Source organism: Cebus imitator, unplaced genomic scaffold, assembly GCF_001604975.1.
Source record: "Cebus imitator isolate Cc_AM_T3 unplaced genomic scaffold, Cebus_imitator-1.0 Scaffold800, whole genome shotgun sequence".
NCBI classification, from domain to species: domain Eukaryota; kingdom Metazoa; phylum Chordata; class Mammalia; order Primates; family Cebidae; genus Cebus; species Cebus imitator.
In genome coordinates, this window is record NW_016108115.1 from 19,629 (window position 1) to 46,375 (window position 26,747).

General features: G+C 43.2%; 1 protein-coding gene across 1 annotated transcript in view; it reads right to left on the bottom strand.

The window, feature by feature from the left end:
• Positions 1 to 4,301: 4,301 nt before the first annotated feature.
• Positions 4,302 to 26,747, bottom strand: part of FAM160A1 (family with sequence similarity 160 member A1) — a 273,216-nt gene continuing 250,770 nt past the window's right edge. The window contains exons 9-13 of the mRNA XM_017520081.2: positions 21,159 to 21,349; positions 17,454 to 18,590; positions 11,714 to 11,892; positions 11,223 to 11,361; positions 4,302 to 5,437 (exon numbers count right to left, since the gene is read on the bottom strand). Coding sequence (XP_017375570.1) covers positions 5,184 to 5,437; positions 11,223 to 11,361; positions 11,714 to 11,892; positions 17,454 to 18,590; positions 21,159 to 21,349 — 1,900 coding nt within the window. The 3' untranslated portion in view covers positions 4,302 to 5,183. The remainder of the gene's footprint in view (positions 5,438 to 11,222; positions 11,362 to 11,713; positions 11,893 to 17,453; positions 18,591 to 21,158; positions 21,350 to 26,747) is intronic.

The window sequence follows — 26,747 nt, forward strand, 5'->3', positions numbered from 1 at the left end:
AGCTGACCCTTGGTTGTGAGATGGGAAGCATCTGATTGAAACCCTTAGTCAAATAGCTTAGCAACACTCATGTAAGACTGTCAACACCAAATTCCCTCTTTTAAAATATCCACAGGGCAAAAAGGGGCCTTGTTATAGGTGGGCCTTTCATAGCCTTGTCCCAATAAAAAATCAGCTGACACACTAAGAAGCACAGACTTCTGCAGCCTCCGCTCCATGAAATTCAGTCTGGCCCAAGAGCTTCCATCACCGTTGTTGGGTTCTGAAATGATACAGTAAATCTAAACTCCCAAAAAGATGCCTGAAACGCATATCGAAGTCATGCTGACAGATCCTACTAGCAGTCTTGTTACCTGTGTAGGTAACAGTGGGTTAACTTAAACCTTTTAAGACAGGAACAAAATTCACAGTGACCCTACAAGCTAGGAAAGGTCAGTCCTAGCTAAAATCATAATCAGTTTTAGGATTCTAGGTGCACGAGGTCAAAGAACTGAAGGCTTCCACCCACCTTGTCCTGGTCCTTTTCCCTAAAGAACCTCTGAAAATCTTTCACTAAAGCCCTGTTTTTCCAGTTAATGAGCTGCCAGGATAATCTGTCCTCCAGAAACACGTAATAGCCTAATAAATGCCTGAATGTAGAGAGGATTTACTGAGGCAAAATTATCCTAAAAACCATTCTTAGTCTTCTGAGAGCTCTTTCTAAAGCATTAGGTTTACGATGGTCATTCAAAAAGAAGGGGGGAAAACAAGTCAACTTCATTCTCTTCCAATGTTTCCTCAGTGAAGTGATTTAAGGCTGGAACATAAACTGGTTTGACAGTGTTCTGTTTTAAGCTGTTACTTGATGGAGAATTAGTATTATGTGATTTATAGACTGACGGCTGAAGCAACAAGGGGCCTAGACTATCTTCTTAATGACTTAAAGCTGATGTGGCATCAGCTACAAGAGACTGCTGTTTCCAGGAAGAGCTCACACTGCAAAGCAGGCTGTGGTTTGTGGCAAACCACACGACACCAGCCTGAGCCAGTGACAAGTAGCACGTGCAATAATAGCTGACCTGCAATAAAGTATTTCATAAAAACGGCAAGCATGACAGCCATTTCAGTAAATACGGGGCTGGTAATTAGCAATTACGTTGAACTGCCCTTAAATGAGAACTGGAGCATATGCAGATACTGAACACCATGCCAGGGACAAGGCCCACCCCTGCTGCGGCTGTACTTCCCTACTGAAGACAGCCCAGACACGCGGAACCAGATCGGAAGAGCAGCCCAAACACAACCCTAAAGCTTACACAGATGTGACAACCAGTCCACATGAACACTACAGCCAAGATGACTCAGAGACACTGAAAACAACCTTCAACCTGAGTACCCACTGGCTGCCCAAATCAAACAGGCAACCCCAGTATTCATGTAGCCTGTTTCTAGACTCTGTTCATTAGAGGATGCCTTCCTGACAGCACCTTGGCTCCATGATGTCTTATACTGGACAGAAACCAACTACATCTGACCTAAATAAAAGTCACCTGCTAAGAAAAGGGTACTTCTTAAAAATACTGAACACATCCTACCTAAAGTGACAGACATCCACTAACCACAGCACATCAAAGGATTTTCCAAAATAACACTCAACAAAATGGGGACAACTTCACAATTCCTCTAAATACCAGGGATCGGACGTATCTAATGGTGAAGAAAAACCACATCTCTAACTGGTTATTCCAGCACTCCCATTTCATGGTTGGGAAACTGTTTTACCAGCCATGAAATTATGTTTTAAGCTGAACCTAACCTGGAATTTCTTTGTGTAAAATTTTAAAAACATTTACGTGGCCATTTCCAAAAAATCAATTTTAAATATTCCAGTGCTCTCATACATTTTGAACCACAGAAGTCACTCAGTCTGGAACTTTAAGTCAGGCCCTGAATTATGAATTGAGGTTAATGTTGTGATAGTCCAGGAACCCTGGGCTCACTCACCTTTCCTGACCAGGCCAGACACAGTGACGCCAGCCCAGGAGCTGCACCAGGGGGTGGTGCCCACCATTTCTCTTCCCCTACATTCTTCCAGCAAGTAGCATAGTGACTGATGTGGAAGCTTGTCACACAGAGAAGTGGCCACACTCTCGGACCATATTTGTAAGCATGTCAAATATATTTAAGTTCCTCCCTGCAACTCATTACAAAAAAGGGTATTTCTAAGGGCTCACCTATTTACTTTAGGACCGGAACATTCTACTTCATTGCCAATGATGTTTTTCTGTTCTTTCTCACACACCCATTCCATGGTTTTTTCACATCTGCCTAGATCAATGTTCACTCCCCCGATCTTTCAGGATTTGCTCTTCTATGGACAGCCTCAGTTCTCTGCTGTTTTTCTTTTGGCATGTCCACGTCATTCCCTAAATAACCCACTCCCGGTTATTTCACTCAACCACATGGGTTTTCCCATTTCTCTCTATGTCCAGGTCAATTTTCTGACTTCATTTTGCAAAACCATGGACACAAACCTGTGAGGACTATGATGGATTCAGAAACGTGAACCAGCTTTCAATTCCAAATAGGAAATTAGAGTAGCATGGGAAGTTAAATTCTCCTGCCTGTCACCACAGACACCAGTCATCTCTGTCCTCATTTAAAGGCTGGGCGCAGTGACTCACACCTGTAATTCCAGCACTTTGGGAGACCGAGGCAGGACAATTGCTTGAGCCCGAGGCAGGACAATTGCTTGAGCCCAGGACTTTAAGACCAGCCTGTGCAATATGATGAAGTCCCATTTCAACAAACTGTACCAAAAAGTTAGCTGGGTGTGCTGGCACGTTCCTACAGTCCCAGCTACTCCAGAGGCTGAGGAGGGAGGATCACTTGAGCCCAGGAGGTTGAGGCTATAATGAGCTGTGATCACACCACTCCACTCTAGCCCAGATAGCACAAGACCCTGTCTGAAAAAGACAATAAAGTAAGTCTGTTTCAGTTACCTATTGAAAAAAACAGTAAGAGGCACAAAATCAATCTCTCCCAAAGGAAACCTTCCACAAAGGGGACCATGGTGTTCTACAGTGCAGAAACACAGATTCAAGAAGAATCAACAACACTACCAGATAATGGAGACAGGTGTAAATCAAACCACAAAGCTAAAGAATTCTACTTCCAGATGTGGCATTAGCATTGTATGACTTTGTAAGTCCAAACAAGAAGATAAATACTTGTGCAAAACAAAATTAGAGGATAATAAATTACAGCTGAACTTCCAACTTCAACTGTTCCTCTTTCTCTCTCTTAAGCTACCTTTTCTAATGGAGACTTGTGGGCTGTGCAAAATACCACCAGGCATCAGGAAGCCAGGCACAGGCCAGTTGGTTGTGCCTCATCTCTCCTGGCTGCTGCATCACAGCTGAGCAAACCATTTGTCAAGACAAACAGAAATGTACAGTGAGTAGGAATCTTCAGTGTCTTGCTTGGACTATGAAACATGAAAGCAAGGCTGGCTCTTAACAGCTCACCTGCCCAGGCCAGGTATCCTGTGGTCATTTCACGGGCCAGCTCTCAATTTCTCATTCACTCAATACAAAGCTACTTCAAGATTCCTGAAGCAAAAAGGGCCTCTGCTGCTCCACAGCATCGCAGGTGTGGTTCCTTCCTGCACTGCCCTGCCTGTGCACGAGGGGCCTAATTAAGAACAAACCAGTGCTCCTGGGGCACAAGCACCAGACCCGTGGCTGCCCTCGGGGCTCCACAGAGATGCACACAAAGAACGGAGAGAGCCGGGCCTCCCAATTTCCCTCCAAACGGGAGGCTCAAGCTCGTTACTTGCTTCTTGCCTGCAGAACTGGGCCCAAAATAGAGGGGAGTGGAATTTGATATCCATAAAAACCAGTTGTTTATGGTCTCATTTTCAGCTCACAATTATTCTGTGTTTTCCCTTCTTGGTGGTGGTTTCACATGGCTGTGTCTCTAAGTATAATCCTGCCTCTTGGAGCAGGCTGCAAAGCAGCAGAGGGGCACTCATACAGTACAGCGGGGCCTTCTAATAAACCCCATTACTTGGAAGGCAGCATTTCCATGCCGAGTGAGTCACCAGCAGGCACTTGGCTTTGCGGGGCTCCAGGTGACCTGTTTGCATTGACATCCAAGATCCCAAAGTGGGCTGTACAGTTCCTGTTTCTCTATAAAGTGCAGCTTATTAGCAAAAGCAAATCGAAATTTAAATAATTACCAGTGTTTTTACAGGCTGCATTTAGTTTATCTCCCCACCCCACCCCACATTCCCTCCCTGAAAAAACCCACTATGAAATGGCTTCACAAGTTAATCAGTTTGTTTTTATAAAACACTTACAAAAATAATGATGGTCGTCTTCTTACATACATATGTGATACCATACTTTCTTCATCTGATCAATCAAACTCCTAAAAACCAAAGTAACAGTTTGCATAGGTATACTTAATTTTGTGCAAATCTTACTAAAATAAGGCATTCTTCAGTGTTTAGGTAGTGTCATGCTGATTAAAGTAAGCTCTGAAGAAACAGGAACAATACTCTGCATTCTAAATTCTCTCCAAGGACTTCTGACTTCCCAGGCAGAGAGCTGGACCAGTGTATCTGCCCTCACCATAATGCAATAAACGCTGGGGGACAAACAATCTGGAAGTAAATCCAAAGGGACAGGTGATATGTGCTTCTGTGATGGAGGCAAGAGGGTCTCCATCTTCATTCTTCCTTTATAGAACAGAGGCCAAAGTGCAGGAGGTAACAGGACCACTTGCACAGTTGCAGAGGAGTACATTCTTCCTGTGCTGCTGAACGGCTAGAATCCTGACATGGGGCACTTCCAGATTTCACTGAACCCCAGTATTTGCTTGGTGTGATCTGAGCTGCAAGATGGGTGACTCAAAGGGATAGGAGAACAACAACCAAGAAATATAAGGAGGAAAAACTGAGCAAAGAAAACTGCCAAGGGAGCAACCAGCTTATGAGACTTACATTCTATATAACATAAGGTGGAAAGGCCCGGCTAGAGAGAGAGGAAAGAGATAGAAAATTCCTCTCCCCACAAATCAAGTATTGTCAGGAAATATCAAAGAAGAAATCTTTGTAAGCAGCTTTGCATTTAACATTCAGTCAAGACACTAAAAACTTTCAAAACAAGAATCTCTATTTAAAAAAAAAAAAAAAAAAAAAGCTAACAACAGGAGTCCTCAAAGTCACCCAGGATCTTGTAGCACAAAATGGAGTGTTCCTGGGCCAAGGCCGCCAGCTCCTTCAGGAACTCTGGGAAGAGGGCAGCAGCCAGCATGGGGTTCCTCACCGGCAGGGGCAGGTTGGGGGGTGCCTCAGCCACCTTCGTTCTCTGGGTCAGGAAGGGCTGAAGCACTCTTGGAGGTCCATCCAAAAGGTTCTTGCCACTTCCTGTCCTGGGAACCTCCTGAATGGGATCTGAAACCAGAAAGAAGACAATCACAGCATTCCTCCATCGCCTTCCCATCCACCCTCTTCAGCGGAGCATGTGTTGTGGGGGCAGAGTTGCTGCAGTGTATCTAGTTATGGGTGCAGTTTCTATAACAGACTAAATCCTGAAGACACAGCCCTAGTGGACTCCATGACACAATATTTGCCCAGCAGATAACCTCCAACAAAAGCATGTGATATGAGACTTTCACCCAAAATTCTTTCTAAGGAACTTCATGCAGAAATCATGGCAAGAATATGGGTTTGTCAAGAACCCTCCATGCCAGAATGTGGGAATGGGAGAAACTGACAAAGGCATCTCCTGTCTGGCTTATTAAGGGGCGATGAGTAGCCCCACCTGCTCTCCCAGCCTCCCATGCTGAGATGACTGTTCTCCCCTTGCCAGTTAAGCCCTGACAGCACAGCATAGCTACAGCAAAGAGGCTGGGCTAAAGCTCTCTGCAGCTGGTGGTCCAGCCTCTCAGGCTCCCCGGTGACCTCCAGTCTTCTTCTGGCCAGCACCTCCAACATTTTACATAAAAGGAGAGCAGAAGATTCCTTCAGATCAGCAAAAATAATGGAAGGGAAGTTGGGTGCTGGTAAGACCAGACGACTTCCTGCAACCATGGGGAATTAGTAACAGCAAATGGCTTAGAAGCTTACATTGAAAGAGGGTTTCCAAGAGTTTCCATCTCAATTTCAATAACATAGGCCTCAGATGAGTTCAAAATGCAAAACAAATCAAATGATTTGCATTTTCATATCAAATCAGTTTTTACTAATTAAAATGGTTCAGCTTCCCTATTTGATTCCTGAACATCACCAGCCCTCATATATTTGTAGGAATAATTTATGCCTTCCTCTGCCCCCTACCCAAACAATCTCATTACTCCTTATAAATCATTATATTCAAGTCCTTCATTATTTTGGCTGCTTCTTAGAATTCAGTACCATATTTCAACACTCTTCTCAGAGTGTTGCTTAACTGTAGTACTAAAAATTCTTGACATTTATAGTACTTTCCACATCTCACTACTATAGTCTTTAGTGTTAAAAAAAAAAAACTTCCACTTTACTGCTTTAAATATCCTTTTACATTTAAACTTGTCACAGCTTTAATGCCATAAAGAACTGGAAAAGTTGCTGAGAATCTGTCTTCTGCTACCTTTCAGCAAAAATTCATGAACAGGCAACAGGGAGCACAAAAGTGTTGATGTCACTGAGGTGCATGTCAACCTTGGAGAGTACCCCTTCTCATCCCCCACCCTAGCTCAGGTCCTGTCACTCTCCAAAGCACCCAGCAAAGCTCACAAAGGAAGCTGGCCTACATTCCAATGGGGAATGGGAGACTTGTGGACACCACTCCCAGACCAAGACCTGCACTGTTCATGCTGGTTCCTCCAACTGGAACTCCCTTCCCTGTTAGCACAGTGGTTAAGACCACAGATGTGGTCTGCCACTCGCTGGCTGAGTGACTTCCGGCAAGTTGCTTTACCTCTCTGTACTTGGATTTCTTCAACTGTCAGAAGCTCATAGAGTTCTTATAAGGACTAAATGAGTCAATAGGTATAAAGTACACAGGGACTTCTGGATGGGTGTCAGCTGCTGCACCATCCTCAACAGTACAGCTGTCACCGACTTCACAATGAATTTCTAGTTTCCTGCCCCCAGAAGTCACTCCTATAGTCTTTATGGCTTCCTCTGCCCTCTACCCAGTCTCATCTCATTCTAGCCTCCTCTCCATGTTATTGACCAACTAAGGCTGCATTGCCCTTCAGCCTTGCACTGTTTATGTTTTATCTCCTCTACTAGACTCTGAGCTTTCTCAGGGCTGAGCCCTATCTGATAACATGTCTTTAGCAACCCCTAACACACTTCCATATTCATAGAAGCTAATAAACATTTGCTGAATGAATGAGTGAAGGAACTGATCTCATAAGTCTTCCCTATTCCTGATGCTCCCTGCAGCTGCTCATACTCCTCATCTCCCCCATTCTCCTTCAAATTCATTCATTCTCTTCTCCCCTAAAAAGGGATTTTGTGGCTCATTTTTCTAGCTTGAGCTGTGAATAAAGTGTCATCGCTAAGGCTCATTTACTCAATATGAATCCAAGAATCAGAATTGTCTTCACTAATGAAGTCAGGAGAGCACCCAGTGAGGGAGCCCAAGGTCTGGCCGGGAGAAGATCCTTAGCGTGGTTCCATCAGGGCTGCAGCACATAGACCGAGGCTCCCCTCCGGGGTCTGGGCCTTTTGGTGTGTCATCAAGCACCATCAAATTCTGCATTCAAAAGCAACTCAACCTGAGTTATAGTCCCTACCTGGCCTCCAACTCATCATAGAATGTCTCAGTTTCCATCTCTCTAAACTGGGGATATTAACTACCTGATTTCCCTTCTAGAATTAATGCGTAGTAAAAGGGCTCTGAATATAAGTAAATACAAGGAACTGTTACTCTGTGGTATGGAAAGTATTTGAGTAGAAAAAGAAAGGACTGGCAAGTGGCTAAACCTCAGAGACCAACAGCTTCAAGAATAATAATGTGGAGCTGGCAACAGGATGTCCGCTTGCTCTGGAGCAGTGGCCACACAGACTTTTACTGCTGTTGGAAGCATTAGTGAGGAGGCTCGTTTTTCACTGGGGCTGCCAGGAGGCAAAGGAAATGCAGGGCCTGCATGATGGAGCAGCTCTGGCTGCAGGCGCCTGAGTTACGCCCCTCATAAAAGGGTCCAACAAGCATGCACGAGCACCTGAAGAAAAAGGCAGGGCGGAGGGAAGTATAAATCAGTGTCAGAATTTGGAATGGTTTCTGAAATGTTGCCCTGGGTCTGAAAAGCTGGAACAGAAGGTTTTCGAGACTAATACTGGGAAGATTTCCAAAGCGGGGAAAGAGATATGTCATGTGTTCATCTCCCTGGCAGCAGCATTAGGCAAAGGGCAGAACATATAGACACTCGGAAACCCAAATATCTGGCCCATTGCCATAATTCTTCATTGTAAATTGCTCTGTATCCCAGTGAGAACAGGCCTCCAAGACTTGACTCATTTACAGGAAATCACATCACAGTAAATGCTTCAGAAGTCAGTTCTGTACAAGGGAACAAGAAACTTTTATTCTGTCAGTTAAAGATGCTTTAAGTGGGGGAAGTGGGTAACTTGGCTAACCTGGAAAAGTTAGAAAGTTAATCTGAAAAACTCAAATAAAAGAAAAGTATTATAACCAGAGAGAAGATTCTTATAGGTCAAAGCCCTGGAGTGTCACAGACCTTACTAAAAGAGCATGGAACCCAGGTAACTAATCTGACAACCTTAGGCAGTGAGAACAAGTTCCCCCGGGCATATATTTTGCAATCATGGCCACCAGACATTCTGAAACCAGGACAAACCCAAGGTGTGAATGACTCCTGCTCCCCCTGAATGTGCTGGTTAAGGCTCAGTGTACCCTCTCATCTAGGTTGGTCAGTGTGTGCACACATATCCTGGAATTAGCTAGGATGGGCTCAGGCACTTGACTTTCATGATCCTGGCTGAATACCCTGGGCCTCTAATTTTGGCTTTGTTAATGAAAATTAAGTAGGTAATGGTACCTTTTTTGCCCTTTTCAGAGTGCTTTTTGATAATGACAGTTGATCACCTGAGAAAACACCTTATAAATTGTAAAATTCAGTGAAGACTAGGCGTGTCTAGAAGATTGCAGAATGCCCACAACTTGTTGCAGCTCTTCCCATCAAGAGGTAGGGGGTTTTGCTCCATTCTTGAATCTGCGCTCACCCTGTGACTTACTTTGGCCAACAGAATGCTGCAGAACTGACCTTACGTGAGCTCTGAGTCTGAGCCTCAAAAGATTTTCTATGCTTCTGATCTCACTCTTGGAACCCTATTAACTGTGACATGGACGAGCCTGGGCTAATCTGCTGGATGGTGAGAAACACTCCCATCACCCCCATCACTCCAGCCAACAGCCACAGATGTGAGTGAGGCCACCCTAGACATCCAGCCACCCACTGATGGCAGACACACAAGGAGAGTCCAGGCAAAATCAGCCTAGCCCAGATCAGCAAAACACCCAGATGACCACACAGATTCATAAGCGATCATAAGTGGCCTTGGGTTAAGCCAGTGAGTTTTTGCAGTGGTTTACTATTGCTAACTGGTGCATCTTCTCTCACAGGGTGGGTGGCAGCAGCATGCGCCCTATTCAGGAGGAACACAGCTCACACCCTGACCACCCATGTGTCTACGGAGGTCACATGGCACCTGAGGTCCCCCTTCCCACAGAGATGCTGGGCCTCTTTCCCTCCACGAATGCCTTTGCCTGCTCTTCTCAAAGTCCAATAGCTTGAAGCCTGACTCCCCAATTTACCAGTGGCACATGGCCTACCTTTCTTTCAAACCCTACCTTGCAGTACCCTAAGGGCTCATCACAACCCAAGTTCTAGCTTCAACTAGAAAGCACCTAAGAGATGGAGTCCAAATCCTTCATTTAAAAGTCAAGGGACATGGGGCCTGTGAGGTAAAGTGACCAGGATCAAATAGCAGCACAGGGGCAGCATCAGGCCTTCAGGGTTCTGGGTTCTTTTCAGCTTCTTTGAAAGGTAGAACAATTGCCCTGAGTTTCATTTCTGCCTCTCACTGCCAATCTTGTTTCTGATCACTTGCCTTTAGCCCAGGACTGAGAGCCTTACTCTCTCTATTGTTCGTCTGCCACAAAGAAGCCTGACTGGTCTGTGTGTGGAAAAGTCAAAGCCAGTGCAATATGGGGCATTCCTAGTCTGCTCCTACCAAGGCCTAAATGGTCAGCAAATCAGTCCGACTAGAGCTTAAATAAGGTAAAGCAGCAGCGGCACTCCGGGCCTGGCCAGCCATTCTCAGTGCTCCTGCTAGCACCGACCCATCCCCTCACTCTCACTCCTCACTCTGCCCAGGCCCTGGCCTAACACCACCTCTAGAGCTCACAAAAAAGGCACTCTCAGGGATTTTAGGCCGAGCATAAACTTTACTTCACCCAGTCCAAACAGTTTTTCTGTTTTGTTTTTTGTTTTACCTCCTAGGGCCCTGAAGCACACTTATTTTTGGCCCAAGAGCCTCTGAAAACATAATAAAGAGAACACATGCCCTTCTCAGGAAAGGGCTACCCAAAAAATGGCTCAGGGAGTGCACATAATGCCTCCTTCTGGCACATGTGTGCTGTGTTATTTATTCTAGCCTGACAACACTCTACACATCAGCTCCTTCCAGGCACCACTCTCGGTTAAGAAAACAAAAGCCCCTTGATACCCTCCACAGAGGAAACGGGCCAAATGTGAACAGAGCAGGGTTTTCTTTAGGTTTAAGAATGCTAGGCCTGTAATCCCAGCACTTTGGGAGGCCAAGGTGGGTGGATCACAAGGTCAGGAGATCAAGACCATCCTAGCTAACAAGGTGAAACCCCGTCTCTACTAAAAATATAAAAAGTTAGCCAGGCATGGTGGTGGGTGCCTGTAGTCCCAGCTACTCAGAAGGCTGAGGCAGGAGAATCACTTGAACCAGGGAAGCAGAGGTTGCAGTAAGCCGAGATCATGCCACCATGCTCCAGCCTGGGTAACAGAGTGAGACTCAGTCAAAGAAAAAACAGAACACTAAGAGGTGGCTCCTTCCTGTTGCATAAAAACAAAAATATCTCTGAATGCTTCTAGGGTTCATAAGCCAGTTCTGCATCTGTGAAGTGAGGCCAGTAGGCTAAGAACATGGAGGAGGAATTTAAGGAGGGGAACTGTGGAGAAACCTGGCTTACCTTTGGTTAGTGCTGCAGGGGTCATATCAGACATGTCCACACGGAAGAGCAGATATTGCTGGGCTTGTATGAGGAGTCCTGGGAAGTCTCTCTCCACAGAAGCAAACTGTTCAATCTTGTTTTTCACAGATGCAAGGACCTGTCAAAAACAGCATTACCGATGTTAATGCCTTACAGTGAAATTCCACTCTCAGTTATCAATATATCTTGCAGGTACAACCCTCTTTATGGGAACTATTATGATGTTAGACATTTGCTCATTTTTAACTGCCTGGGTGTTCCGCATAGGGCACCCTCAAAACATCAAACTAAATGAAGCTCTGCAGTTTGTCTAGAATAAACTACACAGTGAGCTTAATAGGACAGGGAAGGAAAGCAAATGAATTAGAGCAGAGGAATTTTTGAAAAACAAAATAACAGAGAGAAAGAGAAGCCCTGCAAATCAGCAACCACAAAATCAATAGGTATGGATGTGGGCTTGGCTAACATACCTGATAGAGAGAGCGGACGCTTGGCTGGAAGACCATGTTGGTGTTGAGCAGAAAGGAGCGCAGGAGTGGCTGAGGGTAGCTAGCTAGCTGAGTAATGATCCCAATAAGCAGCAAATTCACATGTAAAGAGTTCTCCAGCATGTTCTCCAGCTTTGACAGGACCACGCTGATGAATGGACCTGCCGGAAGAACACAAGGCTTCAGGGCTGGTTGGGCTCCCAGGGATGCCTTTCCCCACCAACTGCAGAACCATTGGTGCCACAGCTCCCAAACCGCCATAGGCCCACAGGTGCAAGTCAGACATGGCAAATATGACCAAGTTTTCTCCTGTCTCAATACCAAAACTGAAAACAAACCACCACAGCAAAAAGAAAACAGGAAAATATGCATGGCTACTGACATTTTGACTCTGCGAGCAGTTTTGATACTTATTAAAAGTATCACAGACCTGGTAAAAAAAAATAATAATTTAATTTTTTAAAATTAAAATATACTTTTCTACATTGTTCCTGTATTTCTTGGCCTGCCAATGCTTAAAACATGACAGTCATCATCTCATGATGCCACGGACACAGGGTTTCATGTAAGCACTAGAGGCCATTAAAAGTCTTGTAATGAAAAGTCTCTGGTAAAGAACACCAAAAATGCACAAACTATGTTTATCAAATAGTGATACTATGAACAGGTGTTGCCTATCTTGAACAAGCACACTGAGAAAAAACTGATTCTGTCAAGTGTCGTAATGTGGAACAATAAAAAAAAAAAATAGACAGGTGAGAGGTGGAGGAGCCCCTGGGTATAAGCTTAGTAGCCATGGCAATTCGGTAACTACACTTGAATTTTCAGAGGAGAGAGAAAAGGGTGTCAATTTGGGGAGATACAGTTTGGCATGTCATAGATTTCTTAAAAAAGAAAATCCATATGACTACAAAAGCAGTCCTTTTTTAAAAGTGGTTAAAAATTAGTCATAGAAAAGCAGTCCATTAAAAAAAAATAGGCAAAAAGATGTTTCTGATACTTTGGGTCACTAGAAAATTAATACGCTTTGCGTTTGAGTTCACTGAAGGCAGGGAAAACAAAAAATAAATCTGGCATTAATAAACTTACTTGAAGATACTTTAAATTTTTACCATAAAAGTGTTCTGTTCAACACAATCCATGAGAATTTTGCATTTCCCTGGTGGAGCTATTGATGACGCTACTAAACCATGGCACATTTTATAATGAAAGCACATATCCCTTGATAAATAAGCCACGCCTTATAAAGATATCGCCAACATTAATATGAGTTTAACAAAAACATACTTCATCACAAGATGCTTCATTCAGAAGCCCTGGTAACATGAAAGAGTAAAACCCTTTGCAAGGAAACAGAAGCTATGTCTGAGGAATGAGAACACCAAATTGAAACCTTTACCACACAGGGGAGAAAAAGGAACTGCAATATTCCCGTCTCCAGGAACACTGAGGATGTATCTAAGGGATCTCAACACAAGAGGCACCAGCCTCTCATGTGTGGCATTTAGCCTCAACTTCCATTCCTTTGGATGGGAGGCAGAGGTCTTTAGTCACTTTCCATGACATAGGAGGTCAATGAACTCTTCAGATAGAGAGTCTTTGAAGACACTTACAAACAAAACTGGGAGACTTTGCCAAACACATTTGGAAACTCTGGATAGGGACCCCAGTTTGAAAGCAACTAATGGTTTTCCCATAAAAAAAAACCCAGAAATGTCACTGGCAAATCTTCTTAAGGCATCACAACACAGATCTAGAGGGAGAAGACTGCTGTCCTCAACTTCCTCTCACCTGCTCCCCTGCAGCCCCTGGCTCAGCATCTGTTTCCTTCCAGATGGAGCAAAAAGCAGGTGAATTAAGACACACTTAGGTAGGCAGAGTCTTCTGTAAAATATGTGACCCTAAAATGATCCCTCAACTTCTCTTTCCCAGCCCAGACTGTGCCTGGCCACATCCAGCCATCCTATAAACTCTAAATACTGCTGACCATGCAGTGACCATCCACAGGACATCACTACTATAAGGGGTGAGGTGAGGGGCACACAAGCGTGAATCCCATGCCCTGTGGAGAGGAAGATCATGTCATCATTGACTGATGTGAATGACGGAATATTATTAGGTCAAGTCCAGTAGACTGTAATTATACAAATGGAGTCCACTTTGACATCATAATTAGTGTCCACTAATGAAATGACTCCTAACTCCTTGGGCATATGCAATAAAAAAATGTATTAAAACTTTCAAATTCCTACTTTAGTCTTAGTTTCTAGCACTAAATAAAACGCTGCTTAACAAAAAGTGTGTAAGCGGATCTAGTAAGCAGCTGAAAATCAAAAGACTTAGCACAACTCAGGAAGCCACAGGTGTGTCTGGGGGATGGTGGTTTCATTTTCTTCCCATATCTCCCAGGAGGACAAACTCCCTGCCTCACAAACTATTACATTTTTCAAGGTCACTGGGCCTATCTCACTGCCCCTCCCTGTCACCCGCTCACTGCTCTCCCCTGTCCCCCTGCCTCGATTGAGGCTGCACCCTCTTCCTGCACTTCCCCTGTCCAAGAATGGAGCTGCCGTCGATTCTGTGCCTCTGCTCTGTGAATTCCACTGTGGACGCATCTCCTGATGTGGACCTGAAACCCACCTCCCCTGCCTCCACTGCCTGAGGTCAGTCTCATCATTTCTGGTCTGGACTCCAGCAACAGTATTTCTATGTTAACAGAGAACGAATTATTACTGAAAACATTTATTAAGCACATCCTATCTGCCAGGCAGTGTGCTAAGCACTTTTCATGTATCAACTCACTCAATATTCAAAACAACCCTAGGAAGTATATTTATTATTTATCCCCATTTAAAGAGGAGGCAGAATGCTAAGTGAACCCAGCTTGTGAGTAAGAGTCAATTTTAATTCACACCACCTGTTCCAGTGCTCTTAACCAACACATTATATTGCCTGCCAAGGAGAGGGGACGGGGGAGTGTGTGTGTGTCCTAGTATTTTTAACAATACACCCTGAAGACCACACCTCATATCAACACTGAGCTGTCTCATCTCAGGACCACAAAATGTTAGCTTGCTAGGGTGTTGCACAAGCAAGCCAGTCTCCTACTAGTTGGCATTTGGGTTGCTTCTGGCCTTTTTCTAAACAATGCTGCAGTGAACACCCTTGTACATACATCTTGGCACGTAAGTGCGAATACAGCTCTGAGGACGTTTCTGGAAACAGAATTACTAGATAAGAGCATTGGCACGTTCTGAATACTGATACAGCAATAAGGGTATCTCACTTGTTTTTCCTGGCACCAACCTCTCCCCACTCCAGTGCTCTCCCCACACTCCTACCAAAGCTGGCCTTTTTCAGATTCAGTCACATCATCCCTCAACTTTAAACTCCTAGGGCTTCTTCAGAGCCAGGGCACAAGGTTTCCATTCCTCAGCTTGGCCCAAAGGCTCCCTAGAAGCTGGCACCAACCAAGCTTTCTGCCTTCCTCCTTCACCTCCCATACCATGTAATCCAAGCGGTCACACCCCACAGGCTGGAGGGCTCTTCAGTCTCACTCCTGCTGTCTCCTTTGCCTGGACTATCATTCTCACCTGCTTTCACTTGGGGACTTCCCTGCACTGTCCATGCCCCTCCTCTGTTAGGCCACTCCCACTCCCCTCACTAGGTTCCCCTTGGACTTGGCATATGACAACTAGTAACACATTTCTCACTAAGAGAGCACACGTCTTTGTTGGGGTCCCTTCCGAAGGTCTATGAATTCCTTTAATTTTGTGTCCTTATTTCCCAGCATAGAACCTGCCAAACATCAGGGGATCAATAAAAGATTGCTGAATACATGAATAAATAAAATTAGACAAATAGAATGCTTTGATTTTGCTGTGAAATGAACTCATTTCAGTGGAAATCAGATGCCCTGGAGAGAAGAAGTTAAGCCTGATGCTACAGAACACACTCAGAAGTTTGGAAACTACAAAGCACACAAAGGTGGGAAGAGAGAAGATGTTTCCTAAAGCTGTGTACAAAGTTCAAAGGAGGAAACAGGCAAGGTTTTAGCTACAATTACCTGTATGTATCAAAAAGCTCACATTATCTTTTGTCAGTTCTCAGGTGTATTATATGTAAAATATTGATGTTATTTAATAAGATGTTGGATTAGCTTTTTATTCTTGCCCTGAGCTCTACTCTCTTTCCTCTATTTACACATTTCCAGGAATGAAGCTCCTCTGTAAGAAAGCTGGCATTCTAAAGAATAATCTTCATACCCATGGGTAGCCCAGATGTCCCACGAGAAGGCAAGCTATGACAGGGTAGGTTACTACTGCTCTTTCCGAGTGAACTCTCCCAGCTCCCTCCTCCCTGTCCCCCTTATCAACTGGGAAAAGTGAGATTATCTAATCCATTTTACTTATGATTGACTGACTGATTGTATTTTAATTAAAACTCATTCACACTGAAACGTTATCTCAACTAGAACCGCAAGCCTCTAATTGTGGAATTAAAAGCTTTTTCCTGTATGTATAAATCTTCAGGCATCAGTAAATAGATGAATAAATATCAGAGGAGGAGGCTGGAAGAGCTCCTTGAAATCACATAGCCTACTTGGCTAGCTGGACCGGAAGGCAATCTGTTTTCATCTATCTGGGGTTACTGCAAGAGGTAGGAGCACAGTCCCTCCTCACCAGGCTTCTCCTGGGAGTTACTTGTCATAAAATGAATAATGACCTCCCAGTATCTCATTCAGTCCTCACAAGGGGAAATGGAGGGCCCGGGATGCTAAAGCGACATGCTGCTAAATGGTAGAGTGAGTCACCTCAGCCTGGCTCCGAGGCAACCGTCACCCTCCATTGCTACCGTCGTCCAGCCCCTCTCCTTGCTACCTGAACACCATCCAGTGGTCCCACCCTGGCCTTCCCTGAGCTTCCTGAGCCCTCTCATCTATGGCACTCCCCTCTGCACCAGGATTTGTAGATGTAGATTTTGTTGGCTAATATTTAATGATATTTACTGTCAAACTTCCTCACCCCAATCTGCCTATCTGTATATCCAGTCCTATCCCTTCATCTCTTGCATGATTTCTACCTGTTCCTGGGGGTGTATCATCAAACACACCCACTTTTTCAAAGAGCTATTAGTTTATGTGGTCCACTCTACTTATTTTTGGATAAAGATTTTGTGATTCTCTGAAATGAGCTCTCAGGCAAAGGCACGGCTAACCCCAATGCCTCTGATGTGTGTGCACAGTTACTGTCACCCAGCAAGGACTCTGAGCTCCTATTCTGTGCTCTGTTCACTGTTCCAGTGCTAAGGATAGAGCTCCACCCTCACAGAGCATACATTCTAGTGGGGGAGACAGTCATTTGTTAAAAGTAAATGTAAATAAGTGCGAAGGAGAAAAATAGGTGACACTAGAATAAATGAAGTCATTATATAAGAAGTTTGGATTCCTGTGTGGTTTAATCAGTCCTACTACTTTAATATTGACACAGCAAAAGAAGTTACTAAATAATAAAATCTAACCTCTAACTTGAGGAATAAAATAATAATTGCAAGAATAACAAAATAAAAAGAAAATCACCCCCTTTGCTCTTTACAAAAATATGTTCAGCCCTCTGTTAGATAAACCGGTAATATTCCTTACCTTTGCCTACCTCACTTTCCTGTTCCAATATGTACAAGTACTTTCAAAAGCAGAAACCACAAAGCAACTTAAGATCGTCACCTGTGAATGGGGTGCTTTGAGTCCTCACGGGATGGCCACTGGCAAAGGCAATCTCATCTCTCCCCCCAAATGGGGAAGGCACAGTCTCTACAGCAGGCATTTCCGCAATAAAAGAGTCAAAGTCATCCTCCTCCTCTTCTAGCTCCTTCTTCCCCTCCTCCTCCTCTTCTCCTTTGCTGTCTTCTTCCTTCCCTTCTTCCTCCTTTGTGAGAAGCAAGGGATCAGGTGTGGGGAAATTCTGTTCCATCAAGCTCTCAGCACCTGAATCCAGCTCTTTAATGATTTGGTCATACTGGGCAATAAGATCCTCACTCTCCGGATTAGTGGCCATCAGGTTAGAGCTGTACTCTGCCTCAGGGGCAGGGGATGCTAACTCTGAGTTGGATTCTGGGGCTGCTTCAGGCTCCCTCTCTTGCTTTGGCTCCCTGGGCTCACTATGAAATGGGTCTGAATTGTCCCTATTGCACTCCTCCTCTGAATCTGTGTCTGGCTGGGGGCTAAGAAGGGGGCCATTATTGATGAGGACACTTTGAACTTCAGCCTGGGCTTCAGCTGGTGGCCTAGCAGCTTTCTCCTGAGAATCCCTCGCATCCTCAGAGTCCTTCTCAGCACACAGCCTGTACACTATCACATCATCTTGAAAGTCTGACTCTTCAATGTAGGACCCTTTAAAGAGCAGGATGGCATTCTTCCTCATCTCCTGGATGTGTTTGGGGGGATCAATGGGTGCCGGGGGTCCTGAAGCTTCCAGATCGTCATAAGGCCCCGGGGAGCCCACGTCAGCCCCTGAGGAGATTCCAGGGTCGTAGCTGTCATCCCATTCTAGCTCTGTCTGGCCCTTGTCCTTTCTGGGAGGCAGCTGAGGTCCTGTCTTCCTGGGGAGTTGCTGCGGGAGCCCAAACACAGTGCAGGCCGAGCTCACACTGCCCTCCTCTGTTAGACTCTGAAGAAATGTCTCAGGGCTGGGGGAGTCACCGTCATACAGGGCGGACCAGACACGGCAGTCCCTCATACAGCGGAGGATGTTGGTGTGGGCCTCCCACAGATACTGCAGATAGCTGATGTCCAGGGCTTTCCCATACTCCACAATGCAGGCCGACTGGGAGAATGCTTCGGGGAACGGCCGCTCCACAGGCCCTGCACAGGAGGCAGAGGACGGTCAGAACAAGGGAGGTGTAGGGCAAAGGTAGTGGATGTGGGGGGGGTGACCCATTCAGGCTAAGACTGTGTCTTGTTAGCTACTTTGGGTCTAATTATGTTTGAATAAATGACCTCTGAATAATAAAAAATGGTTAGAGCATAAGAAGCAAAGACTAATAATAGAAACTCTACCCTCACAGAAGATGGAAAACCAATACAACCAGTCAGATAGTGGCTATAGCCAATGGAAAACTATGATCTGGTATGAGTCATTAGAGAAAGAAGAGCTAATGATAGCAATCCCTCAGGTTGTTGAGAGGACTAAATTAGGTAATACACCTGATATACTACCTGCCACAGAGTAATGACCTTAGAGTTTTTTACTTTGAATCTAAAGTGGAAGGCTGGTAATCCATTAATGTGAGAACCAGAATGTTTTGCAGAAAAATCCTGGTTTTTAGAAAAGCCTATTAATTTATTCTGCCTTCCTGGGGACTGCTGGGGATGTTGATATTATTAAATGGTCTCTTAGAGTAAAATCACATTCACTACAAAAGTCATTTTAACCTAAGAATGCTGCTTATGTTATCATGACGGTCTTTGATGTTAAAACTTCCAACTTCACTACTGAAATAGCTTTAAAAACATCTGCCTGTTTTCCTTCAAAAGAAAAAGACTCAGGGAAAAATATATTTTCTATCATTTCTTAAACATCTAGTATGCTGCAGGTGCTTTATCAATGCTAAGTTAATTCTCCCAATAATCCCATATGGTAGATAATATTTTCTCCATTTTCAGATAAAGAAATTGAGGCTCAGAGATGAAAAAACACCCAACCCAAATTGTGGAAGAGCCACAATTCAAGCACAGGCGATTTCACACCAACCTCCATTCTTAACTTCAATTGCAAACCTCGTGTCTCTTCATGCTCTAAATCTCTACCAGACTGGGTCAGAATTGAGCCTTTAAGGATACCCATTTCCAGGGCTTTAGGGTGGACATAATTCATATTTTACAGCTCTACTGCTAAAAATGTTAGTGTTTATCTCTCATCTACGTTATGTAAAAAGACGTCAAATACTACTGCTAGCAATATTTATTGAGCACTTACGACATACCAGGCAGTCTTCTAAGAGCTTTACATGTCTTCACTTGCTTTCCTGAGAATAACCCTTTGAGGTAGGTACTATTTTACAGATAAGAAAAACAGTTTAGAAAACTTAAGTAATTTGCCCAAGAGAGTAGCAGAACCAAGATGCAGAACCTGAGTCTTTGCTCTGCTACTTTCTTGGGCAAGTAATATACCTCTATACAATAATTACTCTGGCTGGCTAGCTGGCTATGCATCACCCATCCATTAGGGCATTTGTCTGCTGTAAGGCAACCCCAGAGGTAGGAGAGTGGAAAGAACATGGAATCTGGCATCAGAGAACCTACGTAGCTGTATAACCATGAACAAATCAATTCCTCTCTCTGAGTCTGTTTGTTCATCTGTAAAATGGGAATACTACCTTCTTCAAAGCATTAAAAGTGATCACACGGGAAAAGAAGTTGGCAAATTATGGACTCTAATTTTAACTCTAATTTTGAATTCTGAGGCAAGGTTAACTACAGAATCATTCTTGAAAAAACTTTCATAGTAAATTTTAAAAGACATCAATTTTTAAATATGTTTTAAATAATAACTTTTAGGTACAAAGATATAAGTTATCCATACTAACAGGAAAATACAATTAAGATAGTTACATAAACTGCTAATTTTCATGTATCTTTATATAAAGACCAAGACAGTAGGACAACCTTAGTTTCTAGAAATTACATTAATATCAAATGTACTGACATTTTCTTAGTCAAGTAACCCAGCTTTTAAATATACTTTATCTAAGAGGATTGTAGCTGGGTGGACAGAATGACATTGTTGGGGTGGATATCAGAATATAGACCAGAAACACTTGACTCAACATCAGGACTGGGCATTTCCTGGTGGTCACAGGATATGCAGAATGTTCCTGAATTGAAACAGCCATATGACCATCAAAGATACACATATGCCCCCTTGTTGCAGCTGCCTGCCAGAGGGCCAAGGTTGATAGAGATGGCCATTTCAATCAAATGCATCCGATTCTGCTGTCATCACAAATTTCAAGTTTTATAGGGATATATAATATGTAAATCCTTATGGCAGATTCCTATAAGCAGCTCATTTTAGAAATTAAAATAAGGGCTGATTCTGCCTTAGCAATAGCCATTTCCACACCTCTCACCTCCATGTCATTTTCAAAGACATGCTAGCACATGTTTTCACATTCGACTCTGAGGGTCCCACTAGAAAGTCCACGTAAAATAAAGATCTGGGAACACTAGGTAATGTCTGGGCACTTCAATTAATACTGATTTCAAAGTGTCCATAACTCCCTACAAAGCAGAAAAGGATCTCAACTAGTCATTCATAAGAGAAATGGGAGCCACTACATAATTCCCTGTCCACCCAAAGGGACACATATTCCAAGGTGAGACGGAATTGGCATCCTTTTTGTTTAAAGATCATCACTAGCGTGTTCCTACCTGAACTGTCATGCATACACTTTGACCAGAGAATATAATCCCTCTCTTGGTTCCCAAGCGTCAGAGTGATCCCACTGGAGCAGCAGACAGGAGTCAAGGCGAGCAGCTTGGCCGCAGAAACAGAGTAACAGTCTCTCTCCTTCACAGCCCACCTCTGACTGAGCATCATGTGATTGCAGGGGATCAGATACCTAGAAAGACAAAAAGAACCAGCATTTTGTCTCTGCAATGTCTTGAACCATTACTGGAACTAACTAAACAATAATAGGGACTCCCTGTGGCCAGGGGCGGACCATCTTCTCCCAAATCTCAACTGATCATCTCACCAGCCACTAAAGTTCACTCCTTTGCTTAATTTTTTCTGAAAGAACAATCTCTTTGCAAAGAACTTAATGGTCTTTACAATTTAGCCTCCAGGAACTTCTTCATCTCTTAAAGGATCCCTCTTCACCTCCATGCCTGTGCGCCCACTGTCACCTTTACCTGGCCTGTGCTGTCCCCTTTTCTTTACCTGACAAATGCCTTTCATTCTACAAAGTCCAGCTTCAGTGTCACCTTCTTTGGGAAGGTTTCCTGCTCTTACTCCAAGACAAAGCTAATCCCTCCCTTCACTATGCTTATGGGCCTCTATTAAGCACTATTACCTTGTATCACAATTACTTCAGTGTCTACCTCCGCAATATAATGTGCTACCACAGCAAGAAGCTGCTTCAATCATTTCTCTTATAATCCCAGAAATTCTGACTTCTAGCAGGCACTGAATGGCAGGAGCAAATCATCACTCCATAGTATAAACCTCTTATATTCTCACGGGTGACCAGGAGGAAATATAATGGAAAACGACTCACTGAAGATCACTGGCCCCCATTTCACACAAAACACTTTTAGTTGGTGATCAAAAGCATCTTAGTATCATTATGAACCTGGGAACAAGAAAACCTGAGTAACCATTTCTGACACACCTGGAGCACATCAGTGGGCCTCATGGCTAGAATAAAGTGTGTTTAAATGACTTACTTTCTTAACCGGGGAAAAAAACATACTGCTTATTTAAACAAAGATGGAGCAAATGGGATAAAGAACTTGTAGCCAGAGCCAAGCATCACATATGTGTGCAGCCAATTACAGATGAGCTCAAGCACTTATGTGAACAGTCACAACCTTTCAATCAGCCAGAATGTTTTTGCTTCTGTATTCAGCATTTGAGAATGAAATAGTGCAGAGAAAAACAAGCTAAAATTAAGATTTTCATTAAAAAAGATTAAAAAGTACAACTTTCAGGCCGGGTGCAGCGGCTCATGCCTGTAATCCCAGCATTTGGGAGGCCGAGGTGGGCGGATCACCTGAGGTCAGGAGTTTGAGACCAGCCTGGCCAATATGATGAAACCCTGTTTCTACTAAGAATACAAAATTAGCCGGGTAAGAGGTTGCAGTGAAATGAGATCACCCCAGTGTACTCCAGCCTGGGCAAGACAGAGTGAGATTCCATCTTTAAAAAAAAAAAAAGGACAACTTTCAGGACATGTCTTCAGGCCTATAAACATTCAACCATCTCCCACATCTCCTGTTGATCCAAATGAGTAAAACCTAAGTTGATATTCATGACTGATCGGCTGCAAGAGCCAGAGTCAGAGAGGGAATAAAGATTCCACTCTCTTTGTGATACTTTACACTGAAGGTTTTAATAATATTTTCCAGGTATGATATGGCAAACTTGCCACTTAACGTTCAGTTCTCAGAAAAAGCAAACCATCTAGGCAAGGTGGCCCTCATCCCCTCCTCCTACTGTCTCCATAGGCAGATATATATTCTTAACCTGCTATCAGTAAGAACCAGACACACCCGCAGGTCTGATATGGTGGCATCTGTTTTCATAAGCTCAGTTTCATGAAAGTAGAAGGTTACAAGAACAAAAAGAAAAGTGTGGAACGGGGCAAGTCTGTTCTGATTCTTGGCTTAGCTTTGGTAACTTAGCAATGAGGAAAAATGGATGTTATAGGCAGAAAATAAAGGAGCTCTTTTTCTAAGGATATCTGTGAGTAGAGATGCTCTGGTGACCAGGAATAACACAGGAGAGAGAAGCACCCACCTCTGTGTGAACCCACCAGCTGTGAACAAAGCACAGCTGGACCCCAGTGGGCACCCAGAGAAGGCAATGCTGCTCTAGCACCATACAGGGGTGCCAGGGTACATAGCAGGATCAGGGGCAGGGGGTGGCAGGGTGGGAAGAGAAAGCAGCAGCAACAGAAGGGATCAGAGCAGAAGAGGGGACCATGGCAGATGCTGCTGTGGGAACTGTGATGGGAGATTTGTTCATGCATATATGTAAGACTCCTCACTTGGGGGTGGGGTATAGTGCTTCATGCCTGTAATTCCAGCATTTTGAAAGGCTAAGGTGGGAGGACTACTTGAGGCCAAGAGTTCAAAACCAGCCTGAGCAACACAGCAAGATCTTGTATCTATACAACATACAAGAGTTAGCCGGGTGTAGTGATGTGCACCTGTAGTCCCAGCTGGTTGGGAGGCTGAGGTGGAAGGATGACTTGACCCTAGGATGCAGAGGCTGCAGTGTGCTATGACAGTACCACTGCACTCCAGCTTGGGAGACAGAGAGAGATCCTGCCTCTAAAACAACAACAACAACAACAAATAAACCAAAAAGACTTCTCATTTGGTGATCCCTAGAAGTGACAGGTGATACTTTGTGTGTGTGTTGGGGGCAGGGGCGGGTCCGAGGTTTTATATGAAGTAGCTGGGGTGAGAGCTGAGAAAACCTGTCCTGTAGCCATTGGTGTGAACTCTTCCCATAGGCTGGTGAGGCCGAAAGAAATTCAGATTACACAGGATTTACTATATACTTATTTTGGTCATTAATTATTTAACAAGTAAACTGCTTCAATGCTTTTATATACTGCTGGAATAGCAATGACTGCTTACAGCTCAAACCACGCATATTTCATGATTTAAGCTGATACACATAGATATTTATTCTTTGTTTGAAATATTAAAAATGGCTGGATCAAAGCTAATAAAGCTATTTATCAAATATCACCAATGGGTAGCTTGAAACTATATTAGAATAAAGAGTTACTGCGAATTTGCAACTTTACAAATACACGCTTTCAGTAGAAACTAAAAATTTTCTTCTGAATAAATCAATCAAGGGAGATCCCTATTGGTTGAAAGAGAGAGTCTATGAAATTGGAAATGGGGAGCCTGTTCAAATGAATAACCCACCACTATTCTGAATAACAGTTCTCAGAGGTCATTGTGTTAAGTCAAATAAACCAGCAGAGAAAGACAAATATCGCATGTTCTCTTCACACGTGGGAGCTAAAAAAGTGAATCTCACAGAAGTAAAAGGTAGAATCATGGTTACAGAGGCTGGGAAGGGAAGGGGGAAGAAGTTAGTTAAGGGGTACAAAAATACAGCTAGATAGAGTGCTAGTATTTAATAGTACAGTAGAGACATTACAGTTGACAATAATTTATTGTATATTTCAAAATAGCTAGAAGAAAATAATTGTAATGGTCCCAACAGAAAGAAAAGATAAATACTTGACATGATAGATATCCTAATGATCTCGATTTGATTATTACACAAGTATAAACATGCATCAAAACATCACATGTAACCCCAAAATATGTGCAACTATTATATATCAATTTTTAAAAGAAAAAAAGCCCTGGTTCTGCTGTATCTTTAAAATAAAGGATCATCCCAGAGGAATGAATAGAAAAAAACAGACCTTGCTCCTCTGTCTCTGTCTTTTCAACATTTACAGGAAAAGATTAGAAACAGAACGAATGCCAGACTATCCCCAAATGTCAAATATCAAAATGAATTGGTTGTCAATAGCAGAAAAATCACTTAGGAATTTAGTATGGTTATTTATTATCAAACTATCTTTTCATTTATACTGTACTTATTTTGTTTGAGGATTTAAATTCACAAAACTATAAAAATAATCAGAGACTAATAAATATCTGACTTTAGAGGTCCAGATTATGCAAAGCCATCCCCCAACACAGCAGGAAAACATATTGTCCTCCCTGATTTTCATTATTGCCCCAACCCTCAACAACCCTGGGCTTATTTCTTACTTTCTTGGATATCGGTCATTAAAGTAAACCATCAACCCTTCTAAAATAATTCAGTGACAATCAATTGATAACAAAGCACACATATTGCCCTGTGCTACACTGACCATAAACACAAGCAAAACAAGGCAGTGAAGTACAATGAGCTAAGTGAAGTGCTTCTACTGAGATGATGATAACCCCAACAATACACCAATAGGCAAAAATCTACAAAGCAATGTTAGTGAATTCAAAAAGATAATCTGTGATTCACAGAAGTTCTGGCCATATTTCTCCTATTCATTTTCCTTAGGCTGGCAGGCTTTACAGGGTTTTTTTTTTTTCTTTTCCCCTCTCCTCCAGACCCCTATCTCCTATGCAAGATGAAAATGTTCCTGAAGTATACACACAGCTTATCTTCAGGCGAAACAACCTCTATCTGAACACAGCAGGCAAGGCAGTTCATAACCCTGACAATGGAGCAGTACTTCTGAAAAAAACTCTCTAACCAGAATATTCAGAAATAGCATTCAATGTATTAAGCAATTAAATTTTGTCTCAACTGGGAGGTTCCAGGAACATGGCAGAGATTTGTTACTTCACTGCTTGTCAGCATTTCCTGCCTGCCTGTGGCCTATCATATGTCACATCCGTGGAGGTGGACAATTTCTCCTTGGTTTTCTGCTCACTAAAATATCCTGTCTTTGGGGGTACCTTATTTCACCTTACTTTTCTGATATTTTGCCAAATGAAATAAACTAATATCAGTTACAAATGGATCATCATTTTGAAATGTTGGTATTTATGAATATTTGGGTTTTAACAAAAATTGACACATAGTTATTATTTATTTATCACATGACAAATACTTTCATTAAATGCAGTCACATAATCTTCACTGCTCCACTGCCTCTCAGATCTGCAAGTTTATCATGTATATTCAAATGACTTCAGTGGCAGCAACAAACAAAAAGGATGGATTATAAATCTATTTTTTATGTCCCTTAATGTTTAAATGACTTGAAGAATAAAGATTTTTTATGGTCTTTGCTTTTCGCACAGATTCTAAATCAGGAAAGAATTATTTTCATTAGTTTAAAATGTCCTTTCTAGAAAACTACCTCCCTTAAATGTGTGTAATACTTTACAACAGGGGTGTCTAATTTTTTGGCTTCCCTGGGCCACACTGGAAGAAGAGGAATTGTCTTGGGCCACACATAAAATACACTAGCACTAATGATAGCTAAAAGAAGGGAAAAAAATGCAAAAGAAAAATCTCATAATGTTTTAAGAATGTTTATGAATTTATGTTGGGCTGCATTCAAAGCTGTCCTGGGCCACATGCAGCCCGCAAGCCACAGGTTAGACAACCTTGCTTTACAGCATTTCAAAACATTTTCACAGACATCACCACAGTTGATCCTCCCAATAACCCTATGAGGTAGTATATTCCAAAACCAGAACAGGTCGAGTCACATCAGCAGTGCAGAGGAAGGAGACCAGGAGCCA